The sequence below is a fragment of the Grammomys surdaster genome, unplaced genomic scaffold (assembly GCF_004785775.1).
Source record: "Grammomys surdaster isolate TR1022 unplaced genomic scaffold, NIH_TR_1.0 125769, whole genome shotgun sequence".
NCBI lineage: Eukaryota > Metazoa > Chordata > Mammalia > Rodentia > Muridae > Grammomys > Grammomys surdaster.
This window is the reverse complement of record NW_021620600.1, coordinates 636,008-653,575: the sequence shown is the minus strand read 5'-3', so window position 1 is coordinate 653,575 and position 17,568 is coordinate 636,008. Positions and strand designations below refer to the sequence as shown.

General features: G+C 53.5%; 2 protein-coding genes across 3 annotated transcripts; one reads left to right on the top strand and one right to left on the bottom strand.

The window, feature by feature from the left end:
- On the top strand, positions 1-2,086 carry Gfy (golgi associated olfactory signaling regulator). Its single transcript, XM_028788826.1, has 3 exons — positions 1-1,153; positions 1,298-1,471; positions 1,893-2,086. Exons 1-3 carry the CDS (start codon positions 1-3, stop codon positions 2,084-2,086), a joined length of 1,521 nt encoding a protein of 506 aa, XP_028644659.1.
- Positions 2,087-2,390: 304 nt separating this feature from the next.
- Slc17a7 (solute carrier family 17 member 7) lies at positions 2,391-14,369 on the bottom strand. Of its 2 annotated transcripts, XM_028788969.1 has the most exons (13): positions 14,153-14,214; positions 9,437-9,689; positions 8,826-8,900; positions 8,476-8,594; positions 8,103-8,217; positions 7,939-8,026; positions 7,704-7,790; positions 7,464-7,606; positions 6,473-6,622; positions 6,231-6,363; positions 5,464-5,574; positions 4,960-5,087; positions 3,475-3,768 (listed from the first exon to the last, which is right to left on the bottom strand). In XM_028788969.1, exons 1-13 carry the CDS (start codon positions 14,212-14,214, stop codon positions 3,475-3,477), a joined length of 1,758 nt encoding a protein of 585 aa, XP_028644802.1. The 2 variants fall into 2 exon arrangements, with proteins under 2 accessions (XP_028644803.1, XP_028644802.1); XM_028788970.1 differs by lacking the exon at positions 8,826-8,900 and having other exon boundaries at positions 2,391-3,768; positions 14,153-14,369.
- Positions 14,370-17,568: the final 3,199 nt, after the last annotated feature.

The following is a 17,568-nucleotide window of genomic DNA, read 5'->3' as shown; positions in this document are numbered from 1 at the left end:
ATGCAGCCCTTCAGCCTCATCTTCTGCTTCCTCATCTTTCTCCTTGATGGTCTGAGTTCCAGGGCTGCTCTCGCAGCCTCTCTGCCTCCGGCCTCTGATCTCCAGGGGACGCTTCAGCCCTCTGGAATGCCTACTGGTACTCCAGAAAATTTTACTAGAGATCAACCTACCCCAGGATACCCTGCAACCAATCCTCCTGAGCACCCCAGGACCCCGCCCTCAGCTTCCCCTCACATTTCCATAAAAAACTTAAGGGAGACCCCCAGCCCCAGCCTTTCCCTTTCTCTAGAGACTCCCACGCCTGACCAGCTCACCTCAATAGCAGAATCCCAGGGTACTTCACAAATGAGCCCCTCCAAACCAACACTTGCTAAACCTTCTGAGACCCCCATACCTGACACAACTGGAATTCCCCCATCTGAATCTCCTGAAACCCCAAAACCTAATCCCTCCAACACCTCATTCTCAGAGTCTCCTGAGACTGCACACACTGACCTCATGCCAACTCTACACCATAAATCCCCTGAACTCTTCAAAGGAGACATCCCCAAACTTTCACCTGGTGAAGGGCCTAAGATACAAAGTCCTAGTCCCACCCAATTCCTCAGCTCCAAATTCCTGGAGACCTATGACTCTGGTGCCACCAGGAACCTCAATTCTGCCTTACTACCAACCACCCACCCTACAGAAAGTCCACAGTCAGCCTTTCTCACTACCCACAACTCCAATCTCACTGACGTCCCCCAAACACAATTCCCCACACCTCCCAATCAAAGTGTAACAGAAATAGCTATGACCTCTGACTTGGGAACCACCTCTAGTCTTCCTACCCAACCAACAACCTTCAGAGAGGAAGCCACCACTCCTAGTAAGCCAGGCCTGAGTCCCAGTCCAGAAGCCCCTGCAGCCACCCAAGCTGCCACTCCTGGCCTGTCCACCTCAGATTCCCTAGGGACCAAAGAGCTACATGTACCCCAGAACCCAGGCCCTAAAGGGCCAGATATCCCTCTTCCCTCGGCACGGATTGCAGGGCCCCCTGCTCCTCTAGAGCACCCCAATCAGGTAGCCCCTGCCGTGCCTCAGGCTCCTCAGAGACACAGCCGAGGAGACACAGTCGATACTATCATCGTGGTGGAGAGAGTGAAGGAAACCGGTGAGAGGCCTGAGGGCTCAGACTGGAGCCCTCGGTCTGAGGGAATGGGGCTGGGGCTCCTGGGTCTGAGGGAGGAGGGATGGGTCTGGACCCCTGTGTTTGAGGGAGGAAGCCCTCAGCTTAGATGAATGTGTCATCCCTCAGGGGTGACTCTGGTCAGCCGCCCACGCGGCTCCGTCGGGGGGGCTCTGTGCCTGTTCTTCGCGGTGACAGGGATGCTGATTGGCATCTTCCTCCTGCTGTGGTGCCTCTACCGCCGGGCCTCCAGACACAGGTCCTTTGCACACCACCGGCTCCAGGACAGCGGAGATGAACCAGGTGAGTGCTTGCTCACCCGAGAAAGACCTTATCCAGGCCTTACAGGGGACTTAGAACTCCCTTCTAAAGAACACAGACTCTTGTCCTAGGTAAGAATAAGATTCGACCCAACCATGGTCTGGTCCCAGCCTGTTACATCTGAAATTATTCCTCTTCCTCCTACTACTCCTCTGAGAATCTCACTGTGTAGCTCAGATTCCCAAGACACACACACACACACACACACACACACACACGCACATGCACGCGCACACACTTCACACCCTCTCTGAGCCTAAATTCCCACCCCTACACCTACACACCCTCTGCTCAGTCAAGCCCCGCTTGATTCTGTACCACCCACCAAATCGAGGCTCGCCCCACCGCCACCACCACCCCGCCCTCCCATCGGCCAGCCACCTGACGTCCCTCGCCCTTGCAGTCTTGCACCTGAATGCCCCGAAGGACCCGCTGGATCTCTACTTCTATGCCTCCGATGCGTGGGTGCCCTCGCACATCGCCACGCACCAGCCGCCTCCCACGCCCCCGCTGCCGCCCAAGCTGCCCCCTCCGCCTCGCGGGCCGCAGCGCCTGGAAGCCCTGTCACCCGCCGCGCTGTCCCCCAACTTCGTCTGAGGACCGCGACACAGAACCGGGCCAGCTTCGACACCTAGAGGGACCACAGAGCCAGGCAGAACTTCCCAATAAACCGCCTCGCCCACTGGAAGCTGTGCCTGAGTGCTTGGCCGAGGGGCAGAGGGGAGCCGGGAGCAGAAACTGAGGTCCAGGTCGGGCGGTGGCGGGGGCCGGGGGGCCAGACTAAAGCAAGCGGGGAAACTGGGGGCTCGAGCGCAGACAGAAGGAAAAGACTGGGGTCTGCACACCTGGGTCCGAGGGAGGACGAGGGCGCGTGGGACCGCATCACGTGACAGCCTCATCTGTACACCAAAGCGTTTATTGGGAGTGGGGTGGGGCAGGGCAGGATTTACGTCACAGAGACAGACACCAAGACACGACCCTGCCCCAGGAACAACCCTCTTCTCCCAGCCCCGCTCCCTTTCCTGGGATTCTGTAACTTCTCTCACATACTCCCCCCTCCCCAGATTTCTACGTTAAAAGAGGGGTGTCTATGAGGGGAAGCACCCCAGATTTGGAATCGTTTAGCCCCTGAGGGACACAACAAATGGCCACTGAGAAACTGGGGGCAGTCTGGAACCACCCAGGAGAATAAAGTGCAAGGATTTGGGGAAGAAAGGGAGGTCCTGAAACCACCACAGGAAGGAAGAGGTGGCCTCGAACCACCAATTAATAGCTTTGAGCAGCCACTACTGAGACCTGAAAACTGAGTCAGAAAAAGAGCACAGGGTGAGCGTAGCCATTTTGGCCATTTCCCTGGACACTGATTGTACTAAGCTAAGGACAAGGCCCGGTAAAGTGTGCTGGTAAGGGGACGAGGGAAGAAAAGAGTGGGGGGGGGGGGGACACTTGAAACAGCCATTTTCCCTCAGAAACGCTGGTGAGAATCAGTCCTGGGAATGGCGGCATTGATGGTTGGTTAAACCAACTTGGAAAATGCAGAATGGTTACACGAGCCTTGGAACTAACAGAGGACTACCATGAAGTTTTCTGAGTAGGGGACCACCTGAATAACCTCGGGGTAGCCTGAGAATCCCTGGGGTCTTGGGAAAAGGGGTGAAACCTCAAAACCACAAGAGAGAAAGAGGTTGAACTGTCCATCCAAATAAAGCTCTGAAAGGGAAGATTTGAAACCACACAGGCAGAACAAGCGGAGAACAACTTTCAGGGGTGTTTGGGTATCCTTGAAACTACTAGTGTGCAGCTTCACCCTCCGCAAGAGGCAGTTGAGAAGGAAAGAGGGCTGGTCGGACAGCACTGGGAACAAGGGAAGAGTTGCATCTTAAGCCTGAGGCAGGAGAGGAGTGGGGCTCCTCGACACGGCAGCTCAGGCTGGAGGTGTATCGAGTGGAGGTCCTGGAAACTGCCCAACAGTGGGAGGCACGTGGTCAGTAGTCCCGGACAGGGGGTGGGGGCCTCGGAGGCTGAACTGTGCTGTGTGTGGCCCCGTAGGAAGGAGGGGGCGCGGGCGGTGCCCCCGGCGGCTCAGCCTCGTCTTCCATTTCACTTTCGTCACTGCCAGCCAGCTGGTCGTGGCCAACAAAGCCACACTTCTCTTCGCTCATCTCCTCCGGCTCTGCCCACGGCTGCTTCTCTCCCGAAGCAAAGACTCCATAGAAGATGACACCTCCATAGTGCACCAGGGAGGCTATGAGAAACACGTACTGCCACTCCTCCCGCGTCTGAGGGGCAGACAAGGCAGAAGGTCAGAGACCGATGGCTGCGCATCTATCAGTTCAGGGACTCTGCAGGGTGACACAGGAGCTTAGCCAACATGGGCTACATGTCTTTAAAAATACACAAATTGGGGACTGAAAGATGGCTCAGAGCTTAAGAGATCTTATTGCTTGCTTTTGCACAAGACCCAGGTTCGGTTCCCAGCATCCAAACCAGGCAGCTCTGTGGCCTCTGTGGGCTCAGTACTCACATGCATATGAACATAAGAGGCTAGGAAGCAGAGGCAGGTGAATCTCTGTCAGTTCAGGGCCAGCCCAGTCTACAGAGTAAGACTCTGACCAAAAAAAAAAACAAAAAACAAAAAAGGGGGGGGTTGGTTAGACGACTCAGCAGGTACAGTGATGCCAACAGTATGACCAGAGCTCTAACCCCGGGACCCAAAGATGGAAAGAGGAAACCAACAGTGTCCCCTGACTTCTACACACATTCCATGCCACAAATCAGCTCAGTCACATTAAGTTAATAAAAAATAATTAATTAATTAAAATAGGGTTTTTTTTGTTTTTTTTTTTTGTTTTTTTTTTTGGTTTTTTTTTGGTTTTTTTTTTGGTTTTTCGAGACAGGGTTTCTCTTGTAACCCTGACTGTCCTGGAACTCACTCTGTAGACCAGGCTGGCCTCGAACTCAGAAATCCACCTGCCTCTGCCTCCCAAGTGCTGAGATTAAAGGCGTGCGCTACCACTGCCCGGCTTAGATTTTCTTTAAGAGCTAAAAAAAAATCTCTTGAGTTCAAGGCCAGCCTGGTCTACAGAGCAAGTTCCAGGACAGCCAGGGCTACACAGAGAAACCCTATCTCAAAAGAAAAAAAGAGGGGGGAGAGATAAAAGAAAGGAAAGAGGGGCTGGAGAGATGGCTCAGAGGTTAAGAGCTCTGGCTGCTCTGCCAGAGGACCTGAGTTCAATCCCCAGCAACCACATGGTGGCTCACAACCATCTGTAATGAGGTCTGGTGCCCTCTTCTGGCGCGCAGGCATAAATACAGGCAGAACGCTGTATACATAATAAATAAATAAATAATTTTTTTTTAAGGAAGGAAGGAAGGAAGGAAGGAAGGAAGGGAGGGATGGAGGGAGGAAGAGAGGGGGAACATTGGGTATCTAGAAGGTTCCAGGCATTTTCTGGGAGGGCTGTGCTAACCTTGTGCTTTGTCATTGCGCCCACGATGATGGGGCACACCATCCCCGACAGTGTGCCTACGCCGTTGGAAATGCCCATCAAGATGCTGGCATATCGAGGAGCAATGTCCAAGTGGTTCACGTTAAACCCTGGTGGGTTACCAAGGTAGCAGATGTCACACCAAGTCCCCAACTCAGACAACCTACCGAAGTGCTACACCCACCCCATCCCCAGCTCTTCTGGGACATTCTTCCCACCGCCCCCCAAAAAACAATTTATATTTACTAATGTGTATGGGGGGAGGGGCAGAGATGTCAACGTATGCATGCAGTCCCCATAAAGTCCAGAAGAGGGAGCCTGATCCACTAGAGCTGCAGTTATTGGAAGTGTGATAAATGCTGGGAACCGAACTCCAATCCTTTGCAAAAGCAGCAAGGGTTTTAACTGCTGAGACATCTCTCTAATTCCCGAGAAACCCATTTCAGGGCCTGAGGTGACTCCAAACTGCCCATCTCGGGTTCTCACCAGAGATGGCAAAGCCACTGAAGCCCACAGCCAGGACCAGGAAGGAGATGGCCACGCCCTTGGAGTGTGAGTATCCGACCACCAGCAGCAGTGTGGCTTCCATCCCGAAACCTGAAGAGGGTCATGTCTCCCAAGTGCTCGTCGTGACTCCATTGGCCACCTCACCAATGGCAGTCTCGACCTCACTCCGACCCCCTGCTAGTCACCTCTGACCCGCAGCAGACCTGACCCTGGTTCCTCCAAACTAGAGTGGTCCTGCTTCCCCAAGACCCAACCTAATCCATGCCCTTTGGTGCTCTGCCTCAAAAGGGTCCACTGTGATCCCATCTTCTGACTAGACACAACTCAGTAAGACCCAACACCCCATCTCTGAACCCTCAAAAGTCACCTCTCATAAGGAAGCTCAAGACCTCACTGTGTCTCCACGCTCCTGAACCACACTCTCAGCTGATCTAGCTAGGTTCCTACTCACGAACTGATGTTCCCAAGTCCCCACCCATGGCCTGTTTCCCTAAAACCTCAGTTATGGCCAGTAGCCTGTCTCCTCGGCCCTCCCCACTCCCAGCCTGGCTTAAGTCTGCTTCCACATAGCCTCGTGAAGGCCCCATCCTTCAGGTCTTCTCTACCCCATCCGAGTCTGCCTACCTTTCCACATGGTGGTCTCCAAACCCTTACTTACACAGGTTGGATCTGGTCAGCCCCGCCCTTGGCCCCGCCTCTGCCCCACCCATCAGTCCTCCCCTTTGTACTCTACTCCACCCACTCACCCCCGCAGTTCATCAGCTTTCGCACATTGGTCGTGGACATTATATGACGACTGCGCAGAAAGTCGGCGATCTGGCCTCCGATGGGTACGATGATGGTCATGACAAGGTGAGGCAGAGCCGACACCAGCCCCACCTGTGAGAGCAGGTGAATGGGCAGCCACCACCTCCTCATCCATCCCTGCCTTGGCACGCAGGCACCCTGTCCCTCACCCCCACCGAGGCCCCTACTCCTGCACCCGCACCTTGCTGATCTCAAAGCCGAACACCTCTTCAAAGTAGGCGGGCTGGGAGATGAGGAGCAGGTAGAAGGTCCAGCTGCGGCAAAAGTTGGCGACGATGATGGCGTAGACAGGCATGGACGTAAAGAAGCGCCTCCAGGGTGTGTTAAACTTCTGTGGGGGGCGGGGAGGGAAGAGCAGACCATGCTAAGACAGATACCAGGGCTTGAGAACTTTGTGTCCCTTTCAGGATCCGAAGATAGTTCACAGAGGGCTTGCGAGTGAGCCACTCGTTTCTCCTGAGGACTTAGGAATTCTAAAAATCCAGCCTTAAGGTCTCATGGCAAGGATGAAGGATGGGTCCTGCATCTCCAGAGGCTCCTCAGGTTTCATGATAACCCATAAATGGTGAGCCTAGTAAAATGTCTATTCACTCACCCCTCAAAGTCTAGCCACACCCACAGCAATATCTAGCCACACCCACAGCAATATCTAGCAAAACTTCACATTCTTTACCCTCTGCTGTTTTCAACCAGGCCTCCTGGGAGGCTCCACATCACCCACCTAGTACCTGCTGTTCCTAAACTCCAGTCCCACCTAATATGGAGTCTAGCTCCGCTATTTTCTTTCTTTTCTTTCTTTTTTTCTCCCCTTCTTTTTTTTTCCCCTACTAATAGGAATTCATGCTAGGCAGGCACCCTTTCATTGTGAAACACCTGCAGCCCCTTACTAAGGGATTCTGGGCAAATGATCTACCACTGAGCTAAACCTCTAACCTAGTTTTCAATTTTGAAACAAAGCTTCAGTAAACGCATAGCCCGGCCTTGAACTCATTTTATAGCCTGCATTTTCGAACTTGCAATCCTACTGCCTCTGCCACATTTGTCCCCAGCCTTTTGCTTAGCAGTTCTATCTTCTCTGAGTCTTTGCACAGGTTTGAGCCAACACACACGCACACACACGCACACACACACACATACACACCATGTCCCAGTCGTGTACTCCCATGACCAACCGTAACAGGGTTCATGAGCTTAGCGCTTTCTCCGATGGCATCCTCGATGTATTTGCGCTCCTCCTCGGAGATGCTGGGGTGCAGTGCAGGTGACTCGTAGGAGACAAGCAACCAGAACAAGTACCAAAAGATCCCGAAGCTGCCTAAGGGGGGGTCAGGAGGGAGATGGGTGTATGGTAACATCCGGACTTGCTCAGTCAGCCCCAGTGCCACCCAGAACCATGCATCTGAGTCCCTCACCATAGACATAGAAGACAGAACTCCATCCTGAGTACTGCACCAGGACCCCAGCCAGGGGCATGGCAACCACTGCCCCAGCATAGGAACCTGAGGAGGCAATGAAAGTAGAGAACAGACCTAGACCCAGGTCTTTCCTAGATCTGGGAGAGCAGCCCCTCATCCCTGAAATCTCTGCCACACCTAAGTTGAGATCAGAGCTCAGTCCCCTTCACACAAGAGCTGGTCCCCCTCTCACCGCAAAAGGCTGTTGTCGCCAGCCGGCTCCGTTCTAGGGGAGGGGCCCATTTGCTCCAGATCCCGTGGCAAGCAGGGTATGTGACCCCCTAGGGAGGGAGCACCGAGGTCAACAAGGAGAGGTGGAGTCAGAGAGGGGAACAGGGCTTATGGGACACGTTTTACCTCCACCAATCCCTGAAGGATCCTCACGAAGATGACACAGCCATAGTGAACACGGGCTGCTGAAGGGATCAACATGTTTAGGGTGGAGGTAGCCACAATGGCAAAGCCAAAGACCCTGTTGAGAAAGGTGGGGGGAAAAAGAGTCTAGCCATGCCAGATATAGTGAGGTGCTTGTCTGCCACTAGCCATCCAGCCTTCCCACTGCTCCTAGGATTTTCCACTTCCTGCCCACAGCAGGTCCTGTGTTTCACAGAACTAGGCTGTCCTCAAAAAAGGACCCTCCCAATTTCCCAGAGCCAAACCCAAGACCGCATCCTCTCGCTCCACCACACACAACTGCGATTTCTGACACCTTGAGACACCACCACTGTACCTGTTGGCTGCGAATTTTTGGCAGATAAATCCTCCAGGAATCTGAGTGACAATGTAGCCCCAGAAAAAGGAGCCATGTATGAGGCCGACAGTCTCTGGGTCCCAGTTGAACTGGGCTTTCTGTTGATCAAAATACACATCAAACTAGATGTCCTCCAGATTCTACCCTCCACCAATCAGCACCCATAGACTCAGCACCTCAGCCAATCAGCAACAAGATGCCCCACCTTCTGCCCAAATCTACCAATCACAGCTCAGTGGAGCTCTGCCCTTCTATGTCGCTAGCGCCTGCCCTACCACTTTAGATATAGGTGCTGCTGCCTAGAAGCTTGGTTCTACTTGCTTGCTTACCTCAGTATCCCCTCCCTGAATATCCCCAAGTGTGGGGGTGACTGCCTCCTGTTTGTGGACAGACCTGTATGGGGTCTAGGCAAGGCCAAGAAGCAGCTAAATTAGGGGTGTTTCCAATTACAGTGGAGCAAAGGACAGGGTTTCGGGTAAGCCACAGACCAAACCAAGATTTTTTTTTTCTCATTCAAGGACATAGCTTGTATAATATCCAAGTTGAAATAACATAAATCTGAGCTTGGCCGAGGCTTTAGGTGTGGGCCAGAACTAGTCAGGCGGACATAGGTAAAGGTGAACTGGGAAAAGAGCTTGAGATAGCAGTGAAATTATTGAAGAGTGATCCGGGAACATAAACTTGGGGCACAGCCATAAGTGAAAGGGCTAGAACGTCCGAAAGGGGCCATAAGTAGGAAACCTAATGCTAGTGTTGTCGGTTTTGGTTTTGCAATCTGGGTAGAGCTTCCTTTACATAAGGGCAGGAGCTGAGGAAGCCAGGAGCCGGGAGTGGGGTCAGATCTGTAGGGAGGCATGGAAGAGCAAGGCCAAAGGGTAGTAACTGGGAAGGAGTGCGACCTGCACCAAGGGCAGTGAGCAGGGCTCGCCAAAGCAGTTACCTGCACCACCACGTGGCCCCCGCGGTGGGTTGTGCTGTTGTTGACCATGGACACGATGGCCACGCCCAGGTTGCAGCGAATGCCAAAGCTTATGCAAAAACCCAGACCACTCATGATGGCGATGATATAGCGGCGAGGGAGGCCAAAGCAGGTGCAGTCCACCACAGGCGGGTCCCGCGTGTGCGTGGTCACTGGGCGCCCGTCGGCGCTCAGCTCCAATGTCTCCGCACCTTCCTGCCGCTTCTCCAGTAACCTTCAGGGAAGCGAGAAGCAAAGACTCAGCAGTCTAGGCCCCTCCTCCCGGTGACACAGGGGTCCTAGGCTTAACCTTGCTTGGTTGCCCTCACTATGATGCAGGCATCTCTGTACCTGTGTTTCCCTCCCTCTGTCGGAGAACTCAGAGTTCCCTCTCCTCCCCGTGACACAGGAGTGCATGGCAAAACCCACGTCTTTTGCCAGACCCAGAATCTGAGTCCGAATTCCTTCCAGTTCCTGGAGTCCAGGCCACCGGCTCTCTCCTGCCACCAGCGCTCTCCTGCCTCAACTCTGGGGTCAAGATCTTCAGTCGACTTCTCCCCAGCCCTCTCTCATCTCTCTCCACTAGGGAGTTACAAATTCTATACAACCCTTTGGAATCAAAGAGCAGGTGCCTGCAAGCCCCCACCGCAAAGCTCCAAGACTGTCCCCAGCCCCCTCCAGCAGATGCAGATCCGAGTCTATTTGAGTCAGCAAAGGTACAAAGGAGAGCCCTGCGCAAAGGTGTCAACAGAGCAGATGCTTCCGAGCCATCTCGGCTATATATATCGACCCCTCCCCCTTCCATCTCCCCCTGCGGTTGCCCTGCCCTGCTTCCAAGCCCCAGATGTGGGGCTGCAGTCCAGCTAACGCTGCCTGAAGCCCATTCCCACAGATGCGGTTTGGGGGACTCCCTCGTGAGGTGCCGAATCCAGCAGTCCCGCTTAAGTATCCATCCCTAGAGAATCTGGAGTTCAGACTGTCAGCCTAGAGGGCAGGGAGGGGGAGTGATAGCTGGTGTCCTGGCAAGGGACAGATGGCCCTGGTAGGGAGACTGGCGCATTCATTCCCCAGCGTGACTCTCGCCTCCGCCCGATCTGCATCCAGGATTGAGTCTGTGATTATGGATAGGGCTCATGGAGGGGCTGCCTCCCAGCCAGAGAGAGGCTGCTGGAGACAGGAGAGCCTGACCTGGAGACAGGAGTAGACCAGACAGACCGGGCATTGCAGCGATGAAAGACAAAGAGCTGTGGAGAGTGGGGCAGAACCCTGGGGAGTAGCCAGATAGTGACCCAAAGAGTAAGAAACCCAGAGTGGGAAGGTGACAGAGACCTAGGGAGAGAGGGTCAGAGAATGAGAAAAAGGGAGACAGAGACTCGGGGGCGAGAACGTAGGAACTGACAGACAGGCAGTAAGAGACACAGCTGTGCCAGGAGGAGAGCACATCTGATGCTAGAAAATGGGGAGATGAGGACACAGCGAGGACAAATGATCTGAGGCCATGAAGTGCCTGAAGTGTGAGGACATTTAGTGTTCAGTGTGGCCCCTCTGAGGCGGGTAGGCAGGCAGGGGATCGGGCTGGCTCCCAGAAAGGGGCGAGAACAGATGGAGGCGAGGGAGATGGGGACGGGGGAGGAGAGAACAGCCAGACGGGCTGGGGGAGGGGGAGGACCAAAGAACACAGCCGACAGCCCCATACTGAGACTTAAGGAGGTGGGGAGAGGCAGGAAAGAAATGGGGTGGAGTCTGGCGGTGATGGTGGTGGCACACCCTTTGATCCCAGCACTCTGGGAGGCAGAGGCAGGTGGATCTCTGAGTTCGAGGCCAGCCTGGTCTACAGAGAGAATTCCAGGACATCTAAAGCTACCCAGGGAGGCTGAGGCAGGAGGATTGCTGCAATTTCAAGACCAGACTGGGCCACAGAATGAGACGAATGAGGGAGGGCAGAGATGTGACCCAGTTGGCACAGTGTTTGCCTAGCATGTCGGAAGGTCTGAGTTCCCACCCCAACACTACAGAAACCAGGAATATCAGCACACATCTGTAATCACAGCAGAGCCAGGAGGACCAGGAGCTCAAGGCCATCTTGGCTATAGAGTGAATTTGAAGCCAGCCTGGGCTACACCAGACTGTCTCAATGAAACAAAACAAGCCATATGGTGGTGCTCTCCTTTAACCATAGCACTTTAAGGGGGAGGCAGGATCTCTGTGAGTTCTAGGCCAGCCAGGTCTACTCAGCCAGAGCCTGTCTCAAAAAAAGGAGAGGGTCCTGAGGGTAGAAGTAGAGAGGGAACAGACAGTAACCGAGAGAAAGAAGAAATGTAGAGGGAACACACCCCAGGCGCTGGAAATCAAAGACCCCAGGGTAAATCACACAGGGATGAAGGACCCACCTGCTCACCTCCATAGAGCATTAGCCAGTGAAACTGGAGTTTGATCCAGGGTTGATTGCTGATATTTGACTGACTCTGAAACTATAGGTTTCATGAGTGTAACCCCTGAATTTTGATATTTGTTGCTTATATTTGATGTCAGATTTCTCTAAGGATTTTGAGTATCATACTAGTTTTTTTTTAATAGTCATTACACAGGGAAGTTCAAGTATGGCCCAGTGGTGTGAGCCTGTAATCCTACTATTTTGGAGATGGGGGCAAGATGATCAGGAGCTCAAGGCCAGCCTGGGCTGCAGGGTACCTTGTCTCAAATAACAAGAGTCCCAGAAGACCCCCATCTCCTCTCTGGATGACCCCAACTAGGCCAAGGATTTGTGAGGGAATTTGCCCCTTGGGTTAGGGTAGAGATTCCCCAAGGAAGACCATGCCTCAACTGCTCCCTGGGTATCCATCTGTGTCTTCCTGTGCCTTCGGCAGTTTGTCTCCTACTGTAGAACTAGGAAACTAAGACTCCAAAAACAGATCTCACAGGTCCAAGGTCACACTCCTTCTGTGGGCCTGATCCATTCCAGGCCTCCAGCAATGCCCTGCCCAGAGCCTGGCTGTAACAAGCAAGAACCCCTGGCTCCTGGCTTCTCTACTTTGTCCAAAGTCACCCTGGGTTATCTGGTCCAAAAGAACCCCCCTCCCCAACTCCCAAGCCAGCTGCACACTCATCTCCAAGAACATCCATAGCTCTTAGCTCTTGTTTGAGGCTTGGGAAGGAGAATGACCAGTGTGACATTAATACCCCCACTGTCAAAGTAAACTCTGGATTTCGTTTGCAAATAAATGCTTGCCCCCCTCCCCAACTTTCTGCTGCTTCTACTGCCTCTGGGGTCTCTGAGTTCAGAAAGAGAAGGAGAGACTGGAGACCCAGAGGGGAGATGGAGAGGCTAAGGGAGGGGGCCTGAGGAACACCTGCCTCCTGCTGTCACCCCCAGCCCCCTCCACCAGCACATCTTTCTCTAGCTCCCCTGACTTCACACTGGTGTATTTTGAGACACTCGTGAAAGGAAGTGAGAAAAAAGGGTGGGGAGGGGCTGGGAATTGGAAAATGAAGAGGTGACTGTCTCAGCTCCCCCTCCACACACCCCCCACTGCCATATACACACATTGCTCCTTCCTTCCTTCCTTCCTTCCTTCCTTCCTTCCTTCCTTCCTTCCTTCCTTCCTTCCTCGTCTCCCCTCATCCCTCTCATGTTACTAGAGGGTGGGGTTAACTTTGCATCTAGGAGGTGAGCTACAGCTGGACTATCACACTAGCTTTAGACTCTGGTCCAGTAAGATGGACTGAGGAACATGTAACAGTGGCCTGGAGCCCTGTGTGGAGGAAGCAGGGTCTGAGGGCACCATGCCCACGAGGCCATCTCCTCCCGCACTGTGGATAGATATTTTTAGGCTTCTCAAGAGCTGAGTAATTTCTCTGACTTGGAGCCAGAGCTGGGGTTGGGGGTGAGAGGCTGGGAGGTGTCCAGGATACCTCAAGGGACACTGGGGTCACTGGAATCATGGCCTTCGGTGGGAGCAAATCTTGCCCAGTTCCAGCTTATATCTCTTGGGAAGTCCATATTACCCCCAAGATTAATTTGGTTTTGTGGCCTGAAACTCCCTTCATCCCCCTCACCCCGGAACCTACAATACCCCAGTTTTTCCCTCCCAGCTTAACCCCCCTCAAGGACAAGAACCAACAGCCCCAATCCGCTTTAGCTCCAGATTAAATGCCTCGAGGAACAGAACCTGAGAACGAGGCGAGATGGAGAGAGCCAGGGTGGGAAGACAGAAGCGAACAGTCAGAGATGCTGAGAGAGAGAGATCAAAGTGGGGACCAGAGGTTCAGGGAAGAAGAAGAGAGGCAAAGGGATGCAAGAGTCAGAGTCAGTACTAATGGACAGCCAGTGGGCGCCCGCATTGGCTCCTAATCAGAGAGACGGGACAGACATCCAGTGGGAAAAAGGACCCAGAGAGAGACATCTAAAGTAGAAGACAGGTGGACAGAGATCCAGAGAATAGGGAGGGATACACAATCCCAAAGAAAAATCGAGCCCAAGGTAGGGTGAGGTGCGGAGGCGGGGCGGGGGGGAGGGGGAACGATGATGAACTAAGCAGGGTGGAAGGACAGCATTAACAGGACGGAATCCTGAGCAAATGGGTGGGCCTCCCCACTCCGTGCCTGGGTGTTGCCTCTCTTCTCCCTCTCTGTCCGTTGCTTTCGGATGGAAAGGGGGCATCCTCATCCTTACCATCCCAGGAACCCCACCAGGCTCACCGGTGCAGCCTCCCCAGGGCGCGCCCCGCCAGCTTCCGAAACTCCTCCTGCCGGAACTCCATGGTGGCTGTGCCCACGCGGGTCCCCTGCCAATCCCCCCGCCCGCGGGCCCGGGCGGCCGCGTCCGGGATCCCGGGGTCCGCCCCGGCCCGGCCCGGCCCCGCAGCTCCGCTCGGGGGGAACCAGGCTGCGAGTGCCCGCTGCCCAGGGCTGTAGCGGACTCAGCGTCGGGGCGGGGCGGGGCATCCACGCCCACCCAACGAGGCCCCACCCCTCGAAGGAAGGACCCGCCCTCTCCCTCCAACAGGCTACCTGGAGATGCTAAGCCAGTCCGCAATGTGTCTTGTCTTGCAGGCTAGACCTCTCTTTCAGCTCGCCCATCCTAAAGTCTCCACCTGTCCACCTCAAGGCCACGTCCCTGGGTTTGAACTCCGAATTGCCTCACTCCCCGCTATAATACACTCCTCAGATACTCTGCCTATCCAAAGCTCTTTGAGTTTCTCCTTTCCAGATCTCTCCGCTGCTGAGCTCTCTTCCTCATCCGACCTTTGGCTTTCTCTCTCTCTTGTTCTCCCTTTTTCTTAAAATTTTTTTTGAGCGCCGCATACCTTTAATTCCAGCATTCAGGAGGCAGGCTAACAGATCTCTGTGAATTCAAAGGCCAGGCTGGTCTATACAGCGACTTCCAGGACAGAGAGAGCTTCACAGAGAAACTGTCTCAAAAAGAAAGAAAGAAAGAAAGAAAGAAAGAAAGAAAGAAAGAAAGAAAGAAAGAAAGAAAGAGAAAGAGAGAGAGAGAGAGAGAGAGAAACCACGGCTATTTTTAAAAGTTTAATTTAGGTATGTATTTTTTCCTAGCAAATTATATATCTGTGTAATATTCGTATGCCTAGTGGCATTGGAGGCCTGAAGATGGCATGAGATGAGATCCTCTGGAACTGGAGATGTGACCTGCCATGTGGGTGTCTGGAACTGAACCCAGGTCCTCTGGAAGGGCAGCCTATTAGCGCTGAGCCATCTCTCCAGCCCCCCTTTCCTTTTTTGGCCATACTGGGGATGGGACCCAGAACCCCACACATACCAAGTAGTCCACCAAGCTGCATCCCCAGCCCTTGCTATGTAGCTCAGGCTGCCCTTTATGAAGAGCTGGGGTTACAGGCTCTGCCACTGGATTGGCTTTCTCACTTTTCAGATTCCACTTTTCCCCTTGGGTTCTACTTTTTTATCTGCACTCCATCTTTCTCTCCCTGAGTTTCAACTCCCTCTCCTTTCGTCCTTTTGAACTCTGCTAGCTACAACTAGGTTCACCATGACTGCCCTTCGTGCCCCACGGTTTCCTCCTCACTTCCCAAGAGTATGTCAGGCTCCCTGAACTATGATACTCTTTTGAGTCTGGGCCCCATCAACTGAGTCATGTCTCCTCCCTCTGAGTTCTATCCCCACCTCCCAAATATGTCCCTCTATTCCTGCATACTTCCTGTCTATGTTGTCTGTGGCTCCTGGGGCCTGGCTCCTCCCCTTGAGTCTGTCTCCTACCTCCATGGGTCCCAGTGGTGACTTCCACTCGGGCTCCACGATCTGTCCCCACCCACTAAGTCCTCTCTCCAGCCGTAAATTCCACTCTCATCCTTTGGGGATAACCCCAACTCTAAAGTGGTCCTGAAGTGCTCCAAGCCAACGCTCCTCCCAGTGCACCTCAAGTTCTAGGCCTTAGCAGGGTGTTGGTTTCCCCACTATCTCTCCCCACTCCGTGTCAGGCTACAAATGCATTTGAGATTAAATTTTCATGATGCGGCCCAGGAGGGGACCAGCGAAGCCGATCGAGCAGCGGGCGGGCGCGGAAGGTCTCAGCTGTGACTCTGATTGACAAGTCCCCGGGGAGGAGGGCACCAGGCTAAGCCGCGCAGACGCGCCACCTGGTGGCCGTGGAGTCCCGGACTGCGTGCGGAGGAGGCGTCCGCGGCTCGTGGCCAGGTGTGAGGGAGGAGCAGATGGTGAGGAGGAGGGAGTGGGAAGGGGGCCCTGCCGCTGCCAAATCCCGGGCTGTCGCCCGCACCATCACCATGGCGACGGAGAAAGGAAGAACGCACCCAGTCTTCAAGCTTTTTCAGGACCTGGAAACTAGACCTTAGGTTGCCCCGGGAAGCCCTCAGCCTGGACTACAAGCCCCAGTGGCCTTTGCGCTTGGAAGTCAGTCCGGCGCTCCAGCATCAACCAATGTTTCTGTTTGCCCGTTCTAGGAGATATAATTTTAGCTAAGAAGCCTAAGGCTTTCTTGCGCCCTCGCGTGGACAGCGGTCACCAGTTTGCTTGCTCGCATCCTGAAGGAGGGTAGACAAATCTAGGTGTTGTACAGACTTATCCTCCTGCCTCAGTCTCCTGAGAATGTCATTGTAGGCATATCCACCATGTCTGGCTACTGAACAGGCATCCTTCTGACTTTACCAACGTTTCTTGACGGCAATTTTTTCAATTTTGGATTATTTATTTTGTTTTTTTTTGAGCAGGGTCTTCTCTAGACCAGCTGGCCTTAAGCTCACAAAAATCAAATGCCCAGCTTAAAGGCATGAGCCATCATGCCAGGCTTTTATGCTTAATCTTTAAAAATTATACATAAGCCATGAGGGGTGGTACATGCTTTTAATCCCAGCACTTGGGAGGCCAAAATAGGTAGCTCTCTGAATTTGAAGCCAGCTTGCTCTACAAAATGAGTTCCAGGAAAGCCAGAGCTATGCAGAGAAACCTTATCTTGAGGAGAAAAAAAAACCCTAAAAATTACATATATATTTGGGGTTGGAGAGATGGGTAAGAGCATTTGTTGCTCTTGCAGGGGACCAGGGTTCGGTTCCCAGCATGCCTATGATTGCTAACAACCAGAGGATCTGGTACCTTCATCTGAACTCAGGAGCTACCAGACAGTAGATAACACACACATATGTAATATATGCATACACACACACACACACACACACACACACACACACGGGGGGAGGGGGTTGAGGGAGGGAAGGAGGGAGGGAGGGAGGGAGGGAGGGAGGGAGGGAGGGAGAGAATATATCTGTATATCTGTGTGTAACCACACAGTCAGGCTGGCATGCCACGGTGTACTTGTGGAGGTTAAAAGGCAACTTTTGGCCATTAGTTCTCTACCATGTGAGTTCCTGATGGACCTCTAGTCACCAGACCCAGCAGCAAGTGGCCTTACACTCCACATCTGGACACCAGGTTAACGTTTTTTATTATCACTGTTTATATTTTCCATCTTCCCTCTGCAGGGCCAGGGAGCCAGCCTGACCTAGGACAGAGTCTCAAAGCACATTTGAGTCCGTTTTTGGCACTGGAGAGATGGCTTCAGGGTTAAGAATACTTGTTGCTCTCATAAAGGTCTCAGGATCAGTGCCCAGTACCCACATGCT